Source organism: Eriocheir sinensis, chromosome 48, assembly GCF_024679095.1.
Source record: "Eriocheir sinensis breed Jianghai 21 chromosome 48, ASM2467909v1, whole genome shotgun sequence".
NCBI lineage: Eukaryota > Metazoa > Arthropoda > Malacostraca > Decapoda > Varunidae > Eriocheir > Eriocheir sinensis.
The window spans coordinates 7,006,405-7,027,224 of NC_066556.1; the positions used below are offsets into that span (position 1 = coordinate 7,006,405).

General features: G+C 44.8%; 1 protein-coding gene across 4 annotated transcripts in view; it reads left to right on the plus strand.

The window, feature by feature from the left end:
• LOC126981527 (prolyl endopeptidase FAP-like) overlaps window positions 1–20,820 on the plus strand; it is a 112,285-nt gene that overhangs the window by 40,383 nt on the left and 51,082 nt on the right. The window contains exon 1 of one of the 4 annotated variants that reach the window (XM_050832713.1): window positions 6,419–6,574. The exons of 2 other annotated variants lie outside the window; for them this stretch is intronic. In XM_050832713.1, coding sequence (XP_050688670.1) covers window positions 6,434–6,574 — 141 coding nt within the window. In that variant the 5' untranslated portion in view covers window positions 6,419–6,433. Of the gene's footprint in view, window positions 1–6,418; window positions 6,575–16,722; window positions 17,004–20,820 lie in introns of those variants that run through there. One more of the 4 variants, XM_050832717.1, reaches the window with a different exon arrangement.

Sequence of the window (20,820 nt, forward strand, 5' to 3'; positions counted from 1 at the left end):
CTAAAAGAACAATCAAACGAAAACGAAGGCTGTATTGATTGTATGATGGCGAATTAATGCATGACTAAACAAAGCGTAGAATGACGTCTTAATATATGTAAAAAAGGAAAGGTCAAAAGGAAATGAGAGACCCACAAAAAGATGTTACGTTCAGGTCAGCTGCAGGAAGTGTGACGAAATGAATATGCAAGAAAAGGGAAAAAAATGTAAAGAAAAACAAGAAGAAAATGATGACGATGCAGAAATAAAGCAAACAAGACAGAGAGAGAGAGAGAGAGAGAGAGAGAGAGAGAGAGAGAGAGAGAGAGAGAGAGAGAGAGAGAGAGAGAGAGAGAGAGAGAGAGAGAGAGAGAGAGAGAGAGAGAGAGAGAGAGAGAGAGAGAGAGAGAGAGAGAGAGAGAGAGAGAGAGAGAGAGAGAGAGTTTATATATATTTTATTTTCGTTCGGCGTGAAATTAGATAACTTCATTTTAAACCAATTTCACATAGAGCCAAACTAAACGGAGGAGGAGGAGGAAGAGGAAGAGGAGGGTAATAAGAGGATCAGGAAGAAGGAAAAAAAGGATAAAAATGAGGAAGAGAAGGAGCGGGTCAGCGTGCGTGAAATATTCAAAGATTTAATGAAGAATAAAAAAAGGAAGGGCGTTGGGACAGTTTTATGAGATCGTATACCGTGAGGAGGAGGAGGAGGAGGAGGAGGAAAGATGAAGGAGGGAAAAAGGGAGAGTGATGAAGATTAAAGAGAAGCAGGAGGAAAAAAGGGGAAAGACGGAAGAGGAGGACGACGACGATAACGACAAAGATGAGGAGGAGGAGGAGGAGGAGGAGGAGGAAGAGGAGGAGGAGGAAGAGGAGGAGGAGGAGGAGGAAGAGGAGGAAGAGGAGGAGGAGGAGGAAGAAGAGGAGGAGGAGGAAAAGGAAAAACAAGAAAACAGAAAAAAAAATAATCGTATGCGGCGGAAACCTCATTAGTAGATAACAAACAGACAGAGATAAACAGCAAAAACAAACAAACAAAAAAAGCCAGCCGTCAAACAGAACAGGCAACAGATACAACAAAATTAGAAAAAAAATCATAGGGGGATAAAAAGAGGCTGTCCCGCCCACCGCCCACCCTCGGCAGTCAAGGTCGGCGACGCTGGCGAACCTGAACGCAGAACTTCGGAGGACGTCGCTCTATCACCGGGCGGATGCAAGGTGAGCCGCGGCAGCCTTGTGGACCGGAACGAGAGGGCGTGGCGGGGGGCGTGGCGAGTCTGGGCGTGGCGGCGAGGCTGAGGGAGAAAGAGGGAGAGAGAGGAAGAGAGAGTCAGGTTATATAGGGATGTTTAGGTGGTAACATGCACCCTCACCCACCCGCATGCTGTCCTGAAGACCATCAATCAATTCAAACTCTAGGTTAAAAGAGGATCAAAGATGAGCTCCGGGGGCCACCATGAGCCAAGAAAGATGGTGCCACTATAACACCTGACGGGCCGACCACCTGACCTCACCAAGAGAGTCTATTGGCGCTACACGAGAAACGTAAAAAAAAAAAAAGTCCGGAAAGACGGAAGAGGGAAATAAAAACGGGAAGGAAGAAGGAAAAAAAAGCAAGGTATATCGGAAAGACGGAAGAGAGAAATAAAAACGGGAAGGAAGAAGGAAAAAAAAGCAAGGTATATCGGAAAGACGGAAGAGGGAAATAAAAACGGGAAGGAAGAAGGAAAGAAAAACGGGGTATATCGAAAAAAAAAAAAAAAAGACGAGGGAAAGGGAAACAGGATATATAGGAATGTTTGGGTAGACGGAATGAAGAAACTGAGAAAGGAAAACAGGTAAGGATGTTTGATTAAGCGAACGGAGGGAAGAGGGAGAGGAAGACCAGATATATCCTCGGCACATGAGTATAACTAAAAATACTTTCAATCATACTTATTAACATTTGTGAGATGTGTGAAGGTGGGGCTGAGTGTGGATAAGTTGAGGATGAAGAGAGACTGGGTATGGGTGATGTGGCGGCATGAATAGGAGGTGGGTATGATCGTATCTGCGGGTGTGTGGTCATGAGCAGGTGAACAAGGTGTGGTCGGATCTGTTCAATGCCTCAATCGTACTCAGCCACTTAGGCACGTCGTATTTTCCTGTTTCTGGCTCACATCTATCTCAAATAAACACCAGTAAGTAACGCTTTTATCGGTAACCTTAACTGGAATCTCGTTGTCTGTGCGAGTACGACAGTTTTGAGCCCTGGAACTGATAAATACGATGTTTTGAGTACGATTATATGGTAACGCTGTGCTGAGGTTAGGTTGGCAGGCGTGGTTGATTTTAGGACAGATGGGGGACGGGGGGAGAGTAACGAGGTAAAGGTAAAAGGTTATTGATCTGGGCGTGGCTTTAATTGGATATGATCAAGGTGTGGAGAGGTGTGGTTGGCTAGATGTGGTTATGGGTGAGGGTTGGGTGGCAGGCGTGGTTGTGAGTGTGGTTGACGGTCTTGGGATTGTTGTCTAGTGTGTGCAACCTTGATTTCCTGGGGGCTATTTTATTTTTCCTGTTGTTGTTGTTGTTGTTGCTCTTGTTCTGGTTCTGGTTGTTGTTGTTGTTTTACCTCTTCATCATCATCTTCTTGTCATTGTTTTATTTTGTTGCCTGCTCTTTCATCTTCGTCTTCGTCTTCTTCTTCTCTTCTCGTTTCTGTTGTATTTTGTTGCCTGCTAATTCATCTTCCTCTTCCTCTTCTTTTTCTCCTTCTTTTCGTCCTTGTTATATTTTGTTGCAGTGCTTCTTCATTTTCGTCATTACTATCCTCCTCCTCCTCCTCTTCTTCATCATCAGGTAAAATCATTATATGCGAACACTTACAAATATTTCCACCCTCACACGCTAACTATTTTGTATTTTCATCGTTTTTAATCACGCGCGTCATCACCATTAGAAGACGCGTGGCGATAATAAACAGAACTAACGAGGGTGACTAATTCAATACAATCAGTCAGCCATTCAGTCAGCCAGTCAGTCATCGCAGTTATCTCGTCCTCGCTCCAGTTAGTTTCTCCAAGATGCTTCCCCGACGAACTCAAGCTTTCTCTTTCTGTTGTGTTGTACTTTCCCTGCTTAAGCTCCTCTTTTATGTGGTCGAAAACGAGGTGGCGTCTAATATGCAGGTGTAGTTGTTTTAGTATGTATGAATAGAGAGTGGGTGAGAGTGAGAGGGGTGCGAGTGAGTGAGTGAGAGGTGAGTGTGTGTGGTGTGTGGGGTGTATGTTAAGTGTTTGGTGGTGGAGGTGGACAAACTGGTGTGTGTGTGTTTTTCTGGGTTTTCTTTTTTATCTTGTTGAAGCGGCCGTGTTGCTGTGGTGGTGATGGTGGTGGTAGTGGTGATGGTGGTGTGGTAGTTGTTAGGTAGTACCACGAGAAAATCTATACAGAATCACCCCTACACCCCCACACCTACTACCACACACGACAATGCAATCATCCATGTGAGGTAGATTAGTTTGAGTGTCGGAAAGATTAGCAAGGAATAAACTGGCGAAGGAATTTGAGCCTAGAGTATTGAACCTAATTTATCAGTCTGTATATTATTGATTTTTATGCCGAGAAAATCAAACTTTCTTCCTGGCTTGTACAAAAAATCAAACAGTGAAGCTTTGGGCATAAGCACACACAAACGAATTACTTGAGTTTACCTGAGAACCACTTGACACCAATACATATGTCAGAGTTTGAAGCCTAGCAATGTAACGGGGGCAGAGACATTCATATTAGGGTCAGGTAGCGGGCAGGCGGGCACACAATCGGGCACAGCAAACACCAAGAAGCAAGTCACCGCCCCACAGGCCGCGGCGCATTACAGGGCAGAGTGGAGTCCCGAGGTGGCCAAGCGAGTCCCCAGCTTGTGCGAGGAAAAGTCTTATACCAATGTTTTCTGTTTCTGCGCTCCGATGCAGCTCTTTTCTGCCGTTCTCTCGACTTGATTATACATTTCTTCGACTTTATGTTCTATTATTCTTGTGCGTGTCGTTACGGTTTTGGTTTTGCGTCGTTGTGTGAGAGTGAGAGAGACTGGGAATGCTGCGAGCGAGAACCGCGGAGGAGAGAGAGATAGAGAGAGGAAGGGAAGGAGAGAAGTAAAACAGGAAGCTATATACCTGAACAATTGAAGGTCACCTCTTAGTGCTGTAAATGAGAGGAGAAGAGCTATGGCCCATTTTACCAGGAAAGCTTTCTTACAACCCCAATGAAAAACAGCTTATATTGCAATGTTACAAAATGTCTAAAAGGAAAGTCTTGAAAGTGATGAAGCCATAAATGCTGAAGAATCAAAGGCAAGCAGGAATTTAAAGAAAGGAAGAATGTATAGGAGGGGAGAAGGAGAAGAAAGAAGGGATTGGAGTTGTATGGGGGCGTGAGACTGAAAGGGAAGGAAGGGGAAGGAGGGGAGAAAGGAGAGGAAGAGGGTAAAAGGGAGGAATGGAAGCTGGAAGGGAAGGAAAGGGGAAAAAGGAGGGAAGGAAAGAGGAGTAGAGGGAATGGACGGCGGCGGAGGCTGGAAAGGGAGGAAGGGGAAGGAGGGACGGAGAAGGAAGAGAAAAGAGGGAGGTAGGAAGAGGAGGGGGAGGGGGGAGTTAGAGGTAATAAAAGGTCCATCATGAATACCGTACCAGCCGAGTCTTCAAACCTTTCCCTCGGGGCGCCCACTTGCAGCAGCTACCTTTCCTTACCTGAAATTACCGCTCAGTCAGGTGTGCTAGGACAGGTGTATAGGGGAGGGGGAGGAGGAGGGGGAGAGGGGGGAAGGGGAGTCATTCATTACGAGCCTCAGGTGTGTGTGTGCGTGTGTGTGTGTTTTACTTTTTCCTTTCCACCACGCACGAGTCAATATTATGCATTGAAATTTCACGGTTTTCTGTCTTTCTTCTCTTCTTTGTTATTTCCTCGTGACTGGAACCTCCGACTGGAATGAATGAAGGTAAGGAGCAGTTGTCGTCGTCATCCTCATTGCTTCCCACGCTCCGAGTTCGATGTTTAAAATGATAATTCGTTTCTTTTTTTCTTCCATCTTTCGTTGCCGATGAGCGACAGCTGCTGCCAAATGGTGCTCGCTTTTGCGGTTTCCTGACGAATTTCTCAGTTTTTGGCCCACTTTCCCGCCCACGGTTCGGTATGACTGCGTGTGGAGAGGAAGCAGGAGCCAGTTCTGTCCAGGCGCCCATCACGCCCACACCGCCCTCACGCACGCAGCCTCCCGCGATTCACGGCCACACCCACTGACCACCCGCCGGTCTCCTCTAACCCCCCACACCCACCCACGCCACACCCAATATCTGCAAACTAGTCCTGAGAGCAGTTTTTGAGGCGCTTATTTGAGGCTGCCTTGTTTTTCGCGTGTTGTGTCTTGGCATACCAGTCCATGAAGCGGTTTTTTAGGGAAATTCTTCAGTCTGTTTTGAGTTTATATTAATTCAAGGCTGTTTTGTGTTGACGTTTGTGAGGCAGTGAATCTTGCGGCGGAGCGGAGGAAGAGGAGGAGGAGCAGGAGGAGGGGCTGCGGCGTGGCGCGGGAAAGGTGTTGTGGTGGCGCTGAAGGAGCCATCTGTCGGACGTTGGGCCTTGTTTTCCCCTCCACCCTAGCTCCATTTCTTCCCTGACAACCTGCCCCCTGCACCTGGGGACTCGTATCGTCAGCCGCCACTCGCCGCCGCCTTCCGACACACGCCGCTTCTCGTCCCTCTGATGCACCGCGAGCTGAGGACGTCCCAAGGTGCGCCGCGTACGATGGACCGCGCGATCAAGGACCTCGACGTTGCCAACACGGAATTGCTCATCGACTGTTAATTTCCTGTACTGTAAACACGCAATTGACGCCTGAGCTACAAGTCAAGGCAGTCCAGTGACGAGCAATGGCAGCGTGACGGGGGGCAGGATGGCATGGCGGGCTCAGAGTGTCTCGTGCTACTGTTGCTGTTGCTTTAGGTGACGACTCGCGCCCGTAACGGAGGCTGAAGTGGCGGGCCTGAGTGTCAAACCTCGAGGCAGCTCTGTCCCGTGAGTGTGCATCGCTCTCTTTCTCTCTCTCCCTGTCTCTCGCGGCCTCGTGTGGCAATCCAGCAATAACACACTTCATTGAATCGGGTGAGAAAACATTTGCATCACAGTGAGTGGTAACGCGGCGGGGTACACAAGGACGCTGCGAGGGCTGACTGTTGGTCGTGATATTGCCGCGACGACTCGAGTGGTCCTGAAGGGGAAGGAACCATTATTGACAGAGAGGAGAGCAGAGAGAGGAGAGGAGTGTTGAGTGGTGAAGTGGGTGGCGGTGCTGGCAGTGGTAGGGGTGGTGGTGGAGGCGGAGAGGCCTACGCAGCGAAACTTTAGTGGTTGTGGCTGTCGTGTGAAGAGCCCACGACATAAACTTCGGCGGCGCCCTTTGTGATCAGCCGTCGAGATGGTGGTGCTCGGCGGGTTCCCTTGTGGCTCGACGTCACTGGAGGAGAAATGGTCTGGCACGGTCCCTGGCCTGCCCGACCCGCCCTCCACCCTCGAGCAGATCAAGGAGTACTTCAGTGACAAACTCGAGGCCCTTGTGGTGAGTCCTCGACCTTGTGTCTCTTTCTGTTGTGTTTGTGTCGGGTCGGGTCACTCCGCGTCGCAGTAGTAAGAGGCGCAAGTACTCCAGATCCGGTTAATCCCTTTTTAGGATGCCGATTCCAATTCCCTTTCCTTCCCTCCTCCTCGTTCTCCTTGGCCCTGACTCCTCTCTCTCGCAGTGGGTCATCGGCGACTCTGTAAGTACCGAAGTAGCAGCTCTTGTTTGGCGTCTATAAATAGTGAAGACATATTTAGGGATGGTAGAGGAGGAGACCGAAGAGGTGAAGAAGTGACGATGGTAAGAGTGAGTAGTCGTGAGTAGTCGTGGATAAGAAGGTAGAGGATAAACAGGGAAAGAATGAGAAAAGAGAAAGGAGGCGAGAGTAACGAAAAGGATGATGAAGTGGAAAAAGGAAAATGAGGACGGAGGAAGAGAGGAAGTGACGATTGTGAGGATACAGATGGAAGAAGGTGTAGGATAAAAAAGGGAGATGAGAAGGAGAAATGAGAAAAGAGAAAGGAGGCGATAATAACAATAATAATGAAGAAGTGGAAAAGAAAAATGAGGACGGAGGAGGTGAAGAAGTACTGATATAAGAAGTCAGAGGATAAGAAAGGAAGAGGAGGAGAAGGAGAAAGGAGAAACGAGAATGGAGGCGATAATCACGACACAAAGATGATGATGTGAAGAGGGGGAAAGAGGACGTGATAGATCTTTAAAGACGAAGATGCTACAGCAGATGTTCTTGATGGTGATGGTGATGGTGATGGTGATGATGATGGTGGTGATGGTGGTGAGAGCGTCGACCTCCCATCACCAATAACAGCAACAGCACCGATCACCACCACCACCACCACCACCAGCACCACCACCACCACCACCAGCACCAGCATAACGCAACTCTTTCAGCCGCACTTCCGCCCTGCATATACGTGAGAGAGAGAGAGAGAGAGAGAGAGAGAGAGAGAGAGAGAGAGAGAGAGAGAGAGAGAGAGAGAGAGAGAGAGAGAGAGCGAGAGCGAGAGCGAGAGAGAGAGAGATTTAAGCATCCTTTTACATACTCCTCCCCTTTTTTAATTCATGGTTTTGGCTTTGGAATGTTACGTTGGTGTTTTTTTTCTTATCATTTATGACGCTAGATTTACGTTTTGCCCTTGAGCCATTAAACAAAAAATGTATATAGAGAGCATTGAAGTATATTAGAGAGGTTTATTTAGTGTTCACCGTTGCCTTATCAGATTTAACGGTTCTTTATATTGCATGCTGTTTGTGTTTGTCACGAGTTGTAGCGAGAGAGATAATTGGAGACCGCCCTTGTGCTATGTGGGGGGGAGGGGGGAGAGAAGGGGGAGGAGAGAGAGATGGGAGGAGAGAGAGGGGAGAGAGAGAGGGGAGAGAGAGAGGGGAGAGAGAGAGAGAGAGAGAGAGAGAGAGAGAGAGAGAGAGAGAGAGAGAGAGAGAGAGAGAGAGAGAGAGAGAGAGAGAGAGAGAGAGAGAGAGAGAGAGAGAGAGAGAGAGAGAGAGAGAGAGAGAGAGAGAGAGAGAGAGAGAGAGAGAGAGAGAGAGAGAGAGAGAGAGGAGAAAAAAGAGGGAGAGAAGAGAAAGTGAAAAAGAAAAGAAAAATAGAAAAAAAGAGAAAAAGAGAAAAGAAGAGAAAAAAGAGGAACAAAGTGAAGAGAGAGAGAGAGAGAGAGAGAGAGAGAGAGAGAGAGAGAGAGAGAGAGAGAGAGAGAGAGAGAGAGAGAGAGAGAGAGAGAGAGAGAGAGAGAGAGAGAGAGAGAGAGAGAGAGAGAGAGAGAGAGAGATTTTTACATAAATTTACATAGATTTAATTAGAAATACAGATTACACTGACACTATGGTCCAGACATGGTGATCTGTCCTTAAACCTAAATGATTATACATTAATCAGATGGCTCCAAACTTTGCATTTCTACTTTAGTTAATATTAAGTTGAAAGAAGTGTTGGTCAAGCTTGTTTTTAAAGGAGTCAATCGTGGTACACTGGACCACTGAAGGTGAAAGCTCATTCCATTCTCGCACTACAACGTTGGTGAAGAAAAATTTGGTGCAGTCTGAATTTACTTGTCTACATCTGAGTTTTACGCCATTGTTCCTCGTAAGTGTCATCGATCATAAACAATGTTGATCTGTCTACATTCGTGAAACCATTAAGTATTTTAAAACATTCGATCAGTTTTCCTCGGAGGCGACGTTTCAAGAGAGAACATGTTAAGGGTAGAAAGCCTTTCTTCGTAGGGATAATTTTGCCCGACGCTGAACACCTTCTAATTTAGCAATATCCTTTGCATGGTGAGGAGACCAAACTGTACCGCATATTCCAAGTGGGGTCTGACTAAACTGTTGTAGAGCAGTTACATCTTTGCTTAAATAAAAGTTTCTTTTAATGAAGCCCAACATTCTGTTCGCTTTATTTGCTGCATCGATGCATTGCTGTGAGAATTGGAGGGTTGACGCGATTTGGACCCCCAAGTCCTTGCCGCATTGAACGCTTTTAACGCGCATTTCGTAATCAAACTTTTATTCCTCGTTCCAACTTGAAGGACCTGGCACTTGTCTACGTTAAAGGGCATTCCCATCTATGAAATTTTGTGCAAATCCTCTTGAGGCTTTGCCTGTCTTCGTCAGTGAGAACCGAGTTACCAATCTTTGTGTCGTCTGCAAATTTACTAATGCGGTTATTGAGTCCAACATCCACGTCGTTGATGTAAATAATGAAGAGCACTGGGCCAAGAACCGAGCCCTGAGGGACGCCACTAGTGACAGGCGCCCACTCTGAGTTAAATCCGTCAATCACTACTCTTTGTTGTCTGTTGCTCAACCAATTCGCGATCCATTGGTTTACCTGACCGTCAATACCTATTTGTTTTAATTTGTAAAGTAATTTATGATGCGGGACTTTATCAATCGCTTTCTGAAATCAAGATAGACTACGTCCAGTGATTTGGTTACGTCATAAACAGTGAAGAGGTCGTTATAAAAGGTTAATAGATTTGATAGGCAGGATCTTTTGTTTCGGAAGCCATGTTGTGAGTCCCCAATTAATGAGTGGCTTTCAAGGTAACTCACAATTTTGTCTCTAATTATGCCCTCAAGTAGCTTACCTACAACCGAAGTTAGACTAATGGGCCTGTAATTACCTGGTACTTTTTTGTCAAAATCGGTGTCACGTTAGCCTTTTTCCAATCTGAAGGGACAATGCCTTGAGGATAGTATTTATCTCTTTGTTTATTTAAGCAGATTTGGATATACTTTATCAGGTCCAGGACTTTTATTTGTTTTAAGTGATTTGAGGGCTTTAAGGACTCCATCGGGTTTTATTTCAGACAATGCATGCTTACATTAGTACTGGTGTTGGTGGTGGTGGTGGGAGGACTGTTATTATTAAACACCGAGGAAAAGTAATTATTTAATAGGTTTGCAACGTGTTGGCTGTCAGTCACTAGTGCACCGTCGCTGTTTATTAAAGGTCCAATTCCACTTCTGATCGCCTTTCTGTTGTTTATGTAACTGAAGAAGGATTTCGGATTTTACAGTTGGCTGCAATATTTTCTTCATATCTACGCTTTGCCTGATGCACTAATCTTTTTACTCGTCGCCTTGCATCATTGTAAAGTCTAATGTTTTCGGGCGTGCTTTGGTCTTTCTTTAACCTGTAAGACAATTTTCTCTCCTTGACTGAGTGTTTAATTTCGCTATTAAACCAAGGTGGGACAAATGTGTCCTGCTGAGTGAGTAAGTGATTTTTAAAGTTTAGCCAGGCGTCCTCTGCATTGCCGTCATCTGATAGTTGCATATCTATTAGTTTTCGTCGGATTTCTACGAAGTTGGCTCTTTGAAATTGGGCACCATAACTTTATTTTCAGTCACCGATGTTTGAGCTCTAATGTCAACGCGCACTAGTTTATGATCGCAGGAACCGAGGTGTTCTCCTACCGTGACATTACTGACTAGGTTATCTTGGGTCGCTATAACAAGGTCAAGTATGTTATTTTGTCGAGTTGGTTCAGAAACCATTTGGCTTAGATAATTTTCCTCTAGAAATTCGATCATTCTATGGGACTCACCTTCTGTACCCGACAGTGTCGCCCAGTCGATATGGGGAGGTTAAAGTCTCCTAGTATCAGTGAGTCGCTGTTATTAAGTGACTGCCTTAAGACGCTGTACATTTCAAGATCGCCATCAAGTGATTGCCCGAGGCCTGTAAGTGACAGATATATTTAAATTGACTTTGCAATGTTTACTCGCACGCACAAATGTTCAACGTTACTGTTTCTTGGTGTTTTGTCAGTAGGTTGCAAGTAGCTTTGACAAAAAGGCGACACCACGATCATTGTTGAAGAATCTGTAGCCATCTATGTTATATTCGGAACTTAAATCAATATTAGTGGTGTCGATAAATGATAGCAATTACGTCAAAGTTTTCTGTCAGAGCAAGACATCGCAGTTCATCAAATTTGTTTCTTAGGCTACGCATTGAAACTAAGGACTCTTAGGTTATCTTGAAGCTTGGTAATAGAGTTACTGAGGTTCAATGTTACGAGTCTGTTGCATTACAGATGGAAGGACGTGGCTGAGAGTCGTTTTGAGAGAGAGAGAGAGAGAGAGAGAGAGAGAGAGAGAGAGAGAGAGACGGGGGGCGGTGGGGGTGGGGGTGGGGGGTGGGTGGGGGCTAGCGTAGCAGTAACATTTAGATTTTAATGTTTACTATCAAGTCGAAGATCTAACGGGGTAGTTTGAGTGCAAGCTGTCAGTATTTCCGTGTTTTCCTGCACTGAGCGGTACTACGGAGTCAGCAACGTGCTTTACCAATTGGTGTCTGTCTGTTTGCCGTCCAAGGGGGAGATGGAGGGGGGCGGGGAGGAAGGGCAGAGGGGGAAAGAGAAAACCACTTCCGGCCTGTTTACGCGTGGGAAGGAATAGCAATTTGGTCGACATGAAAACAAAACCGACTGACTTAATTAAACTCGAGTGTGAGAGGCGGTGAGTGTGTGTGTGTGTGTGTGTGTGTGTGCGTGTGTGTGTGTGGTTGGTCAGGAGGGAAGTGTCTTGGTTTTAACACGTAATGGAGTTGTGCAGTTAAAGAAATAAAAAGTGGTGCAGGTAGAACAATAAGTGATCTAGTGGCAGGAAGTGGAGTTAATAAGTCTGAAATATATATTGATGAACAACAGTTAAGCAGATAGATAGATGTAGACAGATATAGATAGATAAATATAGACAGTGGGATAGATAGATGGATAGATAGGTAGATGAATAGATAGAGAGGTAGATAGATAGACAGACAGACAAATAGATACATAGATAGATAGAGACTGGTTGAGAGAGAGAGAGAGAGAGAGAGAGAGAGAGAGAGAGAGAGAGAGAGAGAGAGAGAGAGAGAGAGAGAGAGAGAGAGAGAGAGAGAGAGAGAGAGAGAGAGAGAGAGAGAGAGAGAGAGAGAGAGAGAGAGAGAGAGAGAGAGAGAGAAAGTGGATTTAAAAGAGAAACATTGGCGTGTAAAACCAGATGGTGAGAAAAATAATGTACAGAATATATATACGGGAAGTGGAGGCGTTAAAACTGTAAAATGGTTGCAAAGTTAGGCAGTTAGAGAGGAAAATATGTCTTGCATTCGAAAACTAAAACAATTATCAGCATTAAAGGAAAGCATTGTTCCGGAAAATATTTGTATGTGGTTATTTAAACTATAGAAGTGAGGCTATTTAAAAAGGTCAGAAACTTGTCCTTGATTAAAAAAAAATATATGTGAAGACTAAAGCTGCACACGACATTATTTAAGAAGTGCAGAAATGCCTCCATAATAAATAAAAAAAAAAGGAGAAAGGCTACACACGGCTCGTCCCTTTAAAAGCATCCGATTCCATTTTGCTTTCTCAGTCGCATAACTTGATCCTGGATTGTATTAATTTGTATACAGAAATTCGAGCAAAGTTCCACGAGGAGGAGAATTTTTATACCGCCAAACTTATGCGAACATTTTTTTATTTCGCCCAATTTGAGCGAACATTTTTTTTTACACTGGTCAACTTACGCGATTTTTTTTCTATATCGCCCAACTTATTCGAGCAAAATTTCTATATTGCCCAACTTCATATAACAAAATTTTAAAACCGCTCAACCCCAACTTAATTGAACGGGATTTTCCTTTATATCGCCCGTCTTATCAAATTTTCATATCTTCCTACTTATTCAAATTTCATACGTAACTGCCCTTCTTCTTATCTTTTAGACCACCCAACTTAAACTTATCTCTCATATCACCCAGCTTACCTAATTTTTCAAACTCTCCAGCTTATTTAGTTTTCCATACTATCCAACGTATTCGATTGTTTATACTGCCGAATTTATTTTATACCGCCCAACTTATTCAAGCAACACGGATAGACTGCCCCAAAGTTCTCCTCTGCTCCATCCAGGTATGCGTAACTAGTTGTTCTGATTCATTACCGATCGATTAGGCGAATAGATAAATACTAAGCGGGTGGCCTGAATGAGCGGAACCAGTTTTCTTTGTGTTTTCTTTGCGTATTTATTGCTTCGTCTTCGTGTGACATAAACAACAGCCTTAAACATAGAAGGAACATGCAAGGAAAATTTTCTTGCAAGAGGAGAGTATCAGACACCTCTCCACGCGGGGTTGACTTCTCTTTTAGTCTCTCGTTCTGTTTTCTTTTGTTGGAGCAGCGTCTGACGGGCTTTTTTGTTGTTCTCTTTTGTTTATTGCCCTTGAGCTGCCTCCTATGCCGTAAAAAAATCATTATGGTGAAGGACTGAATGTTGTTGGTGAATGAGATGAAGAAAAAACAAACTCATCTGTGTGTGTGTATGAAAGTCCCTATCTTCGTCCTCATCCAGCTCAAACACCCGGAGACTAACAGGAAAAATAATCCCCATGTGAGTCCTCGATCTGGTAAAATAGGAGGAAGGTGCCTGGGAACTATTTCGCCTCCTCGGACACTCGCCCACTCGCTCGCACACTCTCGGGTTGCGAACGCGTATACTGGGTCAGGGCTGTACTGGGTGATGTTTCTGCGTGTTTTACTTGTTGCTTGTTGTTGTAAAGCTTGGTGGAACGTATGTGAGTAAAGTGCGCTTGTCGACGTAATTGCAGCGAAGGTTTATGGGTTTAGTTTGTTAATGGAATCCGCCCCCCCCCCCCGCCCCCTTCTGTTTATTGGTTCATTTATTTTTTCGTTTCTATATTGCAGTGAAGTATTATGGTACCTTGTTTAATGGATGCTGCCTCCTTTATTTGTGTCCATTTCTTTTATCTGTTTATTTGCTTTTTTTTTCGGTGAGTCAGGCTTGTTTGTTACGCAGGGTTATTTGTTTAGTTATATTTGTCATTTGTTATCCTTCAGTTAATCAACCTTTTACTTCTTTTTACGCAGGTTTACTTTCTTACTTTTTTGTGTGTGTTATTTTCCTGTTAGTCAATCTCTTACTTATTTTTTAGGTTTAGTTGTTTATTTATTTGTTATTTGTTATCCTTCAGTTAATCAGCCTTTTACTTCTTTTTACGCAGGTTTACTTTCTTACTTCTTTTTATTGTGTGTTATTTTCCTGTTAGTCAATCTCTTACTTCTTTTTTTTGGTTCACTTGTTTATTTATATTCGTCATTTGTTTTTCCTCTGTTAGTTCGCCTTTCACTTCTTACTTGGGTTAACTTTCTTGTTTATATTCGTTATATGTTATTTCTCACGCGAGCTTTCTTGTTTATTTATGTTATTTGTTGTTATTTTTTATCCCATTAGTCAGCCTTATTTTTTACTCAGATTTACCTACTTATATATCTTTATTTTCCACTTGCTGTTTCTTTTAGTCAGTCGCTTTAATTTCTCGCGCGGGGTTTCCTGTTTACTCCCATGTTATTTGTTATTTTTTTTGTCCCATTAGTCAGGCATATTTTTTACTCGGATTTACCTGGTCATTTCTATTTGTCACATGTTATTTCTCTTGTCAGTCGCTCTAATTTCTCCGTTTCTTGTTTATTTCCATGTTATTTGTTATTATTTTTTTTTTTTGTTAGTGAGGCTTATTTTTCACTCAGATTTACCTACTTATTTGTACTTGCCACATGTTATTTCTTTTTGTCAGTCGCTGTAATTTCTTGTTTATTTTCCACGTTATTTGCTATTATTTTTTTTGTTAGTGAGGCGACATCGTGCATAAAGAACAAAAAAAAAAAAAAAAAAAAACCTCATCAACGCCCGATCCGATTTTCACACGAGTTCCATATACGTCAGAGCAGGAAGAATAACTATTTTTTCTTTTCATTTCCCTCGATTTTCATTTCCCCGGTGAGTTCTGCGCAGCGAGCACGAAGGTATTTCCGCTTCCCGTCATCCTCGTTCGACAGGCAGCGCTCCGGAGTCTGCTTTGCGACACACACACGAGAGAAGATATTTTTCCACCGCTCGCGTCTTCATGAAGGACAGAAATGACAAAAAAAGAGATGGAGAATATGGCGAAACAAGAATAATACGGAAGGTGAGGTTAGTCTTGCATTCCTTTTGCTTTTAAACGTGGACAAACAACGTGTCAACAGAGAAAAAATAATTGGAAGAATGTATTTAACTCTGCCTGTGTGACCATTTTAAACATCGGGTCTTTTTGTTTGTTTACTCTTTTTTTTCTTTTTTTGCCCTTGGTGTCTCCTTTCCTCTTCCCCCCAAAAAGTTAATCGGTACAGTCAAAAAGCAAAAAATAGAAAAATAAATAAATAAATAAATAAAACAAATAGATAAATAAATAACACAAATAAATATAAATAAACAATAAATCAAGCAATAAAAAGTAAGAATCGGAAGAAAATGAACGAAAGTGGAGTAAAACATCTTGACATTCACACTGCAGGGGACAACTGGCGACTCTTGGGGACGGTGGCTGACTGGGAATTCATAGCGGTATTGGGGACTGGGGACTACTGGGGACTCCTTGGCGGTACTTATGACTGTGGGGGTTGGGGCCAGTCTTACATTCCAGTACAGCACGTTTGTAAGCTCCCCAACCAAACACTAAACACGACGAAAATTCCTTGTACAGTGTTTTATTTTTCACATTTGTTACCTTTTATTATGCCCTTGAACGGATTCCTCTGCTGTAAAAAAAAAAAAAAAACCACTATACAAGGAATTTTCGTCGTGTTTGGTTGGGGAGCTTACAAACGTGCTGTACTGGACTGTAAGACTGGCCCTGGTTAAACGTTTGTTGGGCTGGACGCGAAAAACTGTCCATCGCTGTCATCGTGGAAACCAACAGCTGATTGACCCACATTCACCCCCCCCATCCCCCCCACCTCCCCCTCTTGTATCCGTGGCCTTGGTGTGGCGTCAAGGTTTTGTGATGTCTGGTCCTCTGTTTAGTTTTGGGGGGGATGGGGAGTGGCGGGTGGGTGTCGAGTGTTTTGTTGGGAGGGAGTGGATAGTGGTAGTGGGTATGGGTGAGAAGAAGGGGCGTGTGAGTGTATAGAGAGGTGAAGGAAGTTGATGTTTGGGAGTGTTGGTGGGTGGGAATGGGTAGTGGGTACGGGGTGGTATGGGGGAGGTGAAGGGACGTGTGTGTGTGTGTACGTGTGTGTGTGTGGATGGGTGTGAATGGGTGAAGGAAGGTGATGGGAACATGGATGGAAGTATGGGTATGTAGGGGTAGGTTAGAATGTTTGTATGGTGGGTGGGGCTGAGTGGGCGTATAGGCGCGTGAGTGGATGGGAAGGCGAAGGGGATGAGGGCTGGGAGTGAGGATGGGAAGGTTACGCTCTGTGGAGGGCTCGTGCTGTTGTTCGCTGTGTTGGAAGCTGATAAAGAGGGGAGCGGCCGTATAAATCTCTCTCTCTCTCTCTCTCTCTCTCTCTCTCGCGACGGAGAATATCAAGTACACATCATTCCTTTTTATTTGCTTGGACTGAGTCGTGTCCCAAACCTGACCCTGACCTGCTGGCTATCTCTCTCTCTCTCTCTCTCTCTCTCTCTCTCTCTCTCTCTCGGTCGTGCCCTGTCTTGCCTTGCCCTGCCGCTGTGGAGGAAGGGAAGGGGGCGGCGGAGGAGGGGGCCTGAGAGAGTGAAGGTGGTGGTGGTCGGGGTCTGGGAGTGAGCGGCCTTCACGTCACTTCACCTGCCAGACGCCAGTGTCTCTCCGGCAGCCAGTGTGTGAGGACGGGGAAGTGTGCCGCTCCTCACTCTCCCCCTTGCCTCCCGTCCCGCTCCCTCCCGCACTTGGCTCAGGCCGTGGACTCTTTCCTTTGGTTCCTTACGATGGAGAGTTGACGTGAGAGTGAGAGTAGAGTGACACAACCCAAGCCGCAAAGGACGCTGAGAGGGGAGTGCTTGCCGCTGTAGTGTGTGCCAGAGGGAAGGAAGGATGCCCAAGGTGTCTGATAGCTACGACATGTCCAGAGAGGAGGTGAGTCCTGCTAAGAATCCTGCGCCCCCCCACGGAGGAGTCGGGTAGCTGTTGAGGGTCAGAGAGATAGCATTTGCAACGACCTCCACTTGTTTTTTTCTCTCTTTTTCGACTGTTCTTGTGTGGATGTTCGGTTTCCTTTCCAACAGTTCTTACGCATTTCATTGATTTACTTTCTTGTCTGCGTTTTCGGTCTTGATTCTTCTCCAAAAATTCGTATAGCCGTATGACCCTGCAATTGCGGCGCCAAGATAAAACGCCCCAATAATCAATCGTATTTCTCTGTTTTACTTCTTCTTTGTCTATGCGTTTTCGTTTTTTTCCTCTTTTCCACAAACTCGTATTTTTATATTAGTGTTTTACTCCCTTCTCATTGGGCTGTTTCGGTATATTATCTTTTTCAACAACTCGTATTTTTGTTTCACCATTTTAATTCCTCCTCGTCTACATGTTTTCTGGAAAGGTGTTTACATGGCCAGGTGATGTCCGTACAGGTAGCCAGCCAGGTAGCACGGGCAGGTAGAGTCGTCGCCGCCGCCCTGCCACAGGTCGGCGGTCGTGGGCGGTTTCACTTTCAGCACCAAACTTGTTCTTGCTGTGTCCACGTGGCCCAGAATCCGCGTTCGCTGCTCGGTGAAGGTGCGTCTCGCTGCTTGCTGGGGTTGCTGTGCTGGGGCGGGGTTGCAAGGTTATCGTACTCAGCGCATTCTATTTTCCGGTTACTGACACGAAACTATCGGAAGAAATATCAATAACTATCGGTTTTAACACTAATTTGGTATCGTTTGTTGTGTGAGTACGACAGTTTCTGGGTGTGAAACTGATCAAGGCAATAAAAAAGCATCAGGTAGTTTCGGTTTTAATAATAACTTTAATTTGGTTTCGTTATTTGTGTGAGTACGAAAGTTTTTGGGTCTGAAACTGATCAAGGCAATAAAAAAGCATCAATTAGTTTCGGTTTTAATAATAACTTTAATTTGGTATCGTTATTTGTGTGAGTACGAAAGTTTTGGGGTCGCATTATAAGACATTTCGCCGCCCAAGAACACATATTTGACAAGGTTTTCGTAGGAGTTGAGGGCATTTCCAGGAGTAGTTTTATGACTCCCTCTTTGACCTTTAGAAATAGCTGATGTGAGAGGCGAAAGTGTCTTATAATACCAACCATGGGGTCAGAAACCGATAAATGCAATGTTCTAACCTATAATTATCTTATAAAACATCAACAATTATCGGTATTAACAATAAATCTCATATGGTATCGGTATTTGTGCGGGTACGACAGTTTTTTGGGGCCTGAAACCGATTAGTGCAATGTTCTGAGTACGATAACCTGGTAACACTGGACCTGGGGGAGAGGGGGGAGGAAGTAGCAGGTTCACAATGGTACCGGCCGAGATGTCTCCCCGCCCCGAGGAGCACCTGTGTGGCACCTGAAAGAGCCGCAGGTTGGCTCTAATTAACGGCGAGCGTGATGGGTGAAAGTTCCTGTAGCGGGTTTTGATGATTTACGGTGTTTTCCGGCCAAGACGTCGCGCCTAGGCAAAGGGACACCTGTAAAAGACCGTAGAAAGCGGCAGGTAGTCTAATTAAAGGTGAAAATAAGGCGTGAAAGCTCTGTGTCTGGGGTTAAGAGATTTTCACGTTCAGGGAAGATGGTGTTGATTGGGTTGAAGACGATGGATGGTTTAACACGTATAACAAATAAGAAATAGAAATAAACAAATAACCCTGCGTAACAAATAACTCTGACTGACCGAACAATAAAAAATAAAATAAAAACAAGAAAATAAATAGATAAAAGGAATGGCCACAAATAAAGGAGGCAACATCTGTTAAACAAGGTACCATGATATTTCACTGCAATATATACACGAAAACGTAAATGAACCAATAAACAGAGAGGGGGTCCCTTCCATTAACAAAATAAACCATAAACCTTCGGCTGCAATTACGTCGACAAGCGCACTCTGCTCGCATACGTATGGATGGTTTAACAGTCTTTCTGGAGGATTTAATGTACCATGGATGTTTTTTATGTGCAGAGAAAGTCGGGTTAGGAGTTTATAATATTACGGATGTTTTTCACGTGTACAGGGAAGATCGTGTTTAAGGTCCAGATTATAAAATGGTTTCTATGGGCAGGGACGGTTTAGGTCAAGGGTTTAGTATATTGTGGATGGCTTTTACGTGCAGAGAAAGTCGGGTTAGGAGTTTATAATATTACGGATGTTTTTCACGTGTACAGGGAAGATCGGGTTCAAGGTCCAGATTATTAAATGGTTTCTATGGGCAGGGACGGTTTGCTTTAAGGGTTTAGTATACTATGGATGTTTATTACGTACAGGGAAGGTCGGGTTTAGGGTTTACATTACTAGGAAGGATTCTACGGTCAAGGATTTTCTATATTAAGGGTTTACAATATTATGGGTGATTTTCTTGAATAGGGACAGTCTAGCTTGAGGGTTTAGAATACAACGGATGTTTTTTTTAGGAACAGAGAAGGTTGGATTTATAGCTGACCACTACGGATGGTCTTCGCGTTCAGGGACGGTCTATCTTAAGAGTCTGAATACTAGGGATGGTTTTCACGTGCAAGTAAGAGCGTCCGATGCCTGCTCCTTGTTTATAGTCAGTGTAGGGGAAAACACGCACCCACGGACCCGCCTTGGCACTCGGGCGACGATGAGGCTAAAGACAGACCAGGAAGCGTGCGGGGGCGGTCAGTGGGCAGGGCTGAGAACGAGGACCCCCAAACACCTGTTGACGGGGCTTGGGGCTCGCAGGTGGGCTGGGAAAGGCCAGGTAGGTTGGGAAAGGGCAGGTAGGCTGGCAAGAAGTAGAGGAGGCTGTGCCCACTATTAGAAGGCCTTGGCTCGCCCACCACACCTGACCTGCTCCTCCCCGTTACCTCGTAGCATTTAGCTTAACAAAAAGAGAAAAACAAGACTAAAGTTCACAGATATATGATTTTTTCTTTGGTTGTTTTGCTGAACCATGATTCAGTTAAACCTCTGTGACCTCCTTTATTGATTTTTTCCCCGTTAACATGCAAGAACAGCTTATAGGGCTTAGTGTCTGCATTCCTCCCTCTCTACCTGATTCGTATCTTATAACAATGGTGAAAAAATAAAAAATAGAGGAACACTAAGTACAGAAACATCAATAAATTCGCTCATGGGTCATTTGGAATACAGTAACGTTTATTTACATTCATAGTCAGACTCGCGTTGTTATCCTTCTCATATGCAACAACAACAACAAACAGCAACAAAAAATCAACAAGAGTACACGTGGAGCGACATGGACGGTGAGAGTGGACGCAGAGGACTGACATTTGGAAGGAGGTAGAGTCCGAGAGGGTCAGGGAACGGGAAGAGGAAGAGGAGGAGGAGAAAGGGGGGTGTTAGGTCAGATGGGGGGCTGAAGTGAGGTGGTGGGCCTGGGGGTGCTGGGGAAGAGGAAGAAGGTGGGAGTTGGGTGGGGGGGGATTGCCTTAGGTAGGGGAAGAGGTGGGGGTTGGATTAGTTGTGGGGTGGGTGATGTAAGGGGAAGGGGAAGAGGTGGGAGGGTTAGGTTAGTTGGGAGACTGCGGTGGAATGATGGGATGGTCTAGGATGTTAGAGAAGGGGAAGAAGTATGGGTTATGTTAGTTGGGGGACTGTGGGGAAATGTAAGGGGGCATGCTGGGGGAAGGGGGGTGTGGGGGCGAGGTGATGGGGTAGGGTATGTTAGGGGGGTAGAGTTGAGGTCAGTAGCGAACCCGTGTAAGTAACCTGATTTTTACCAACATAAATTAAGGGCGGGAGGGGTAAGG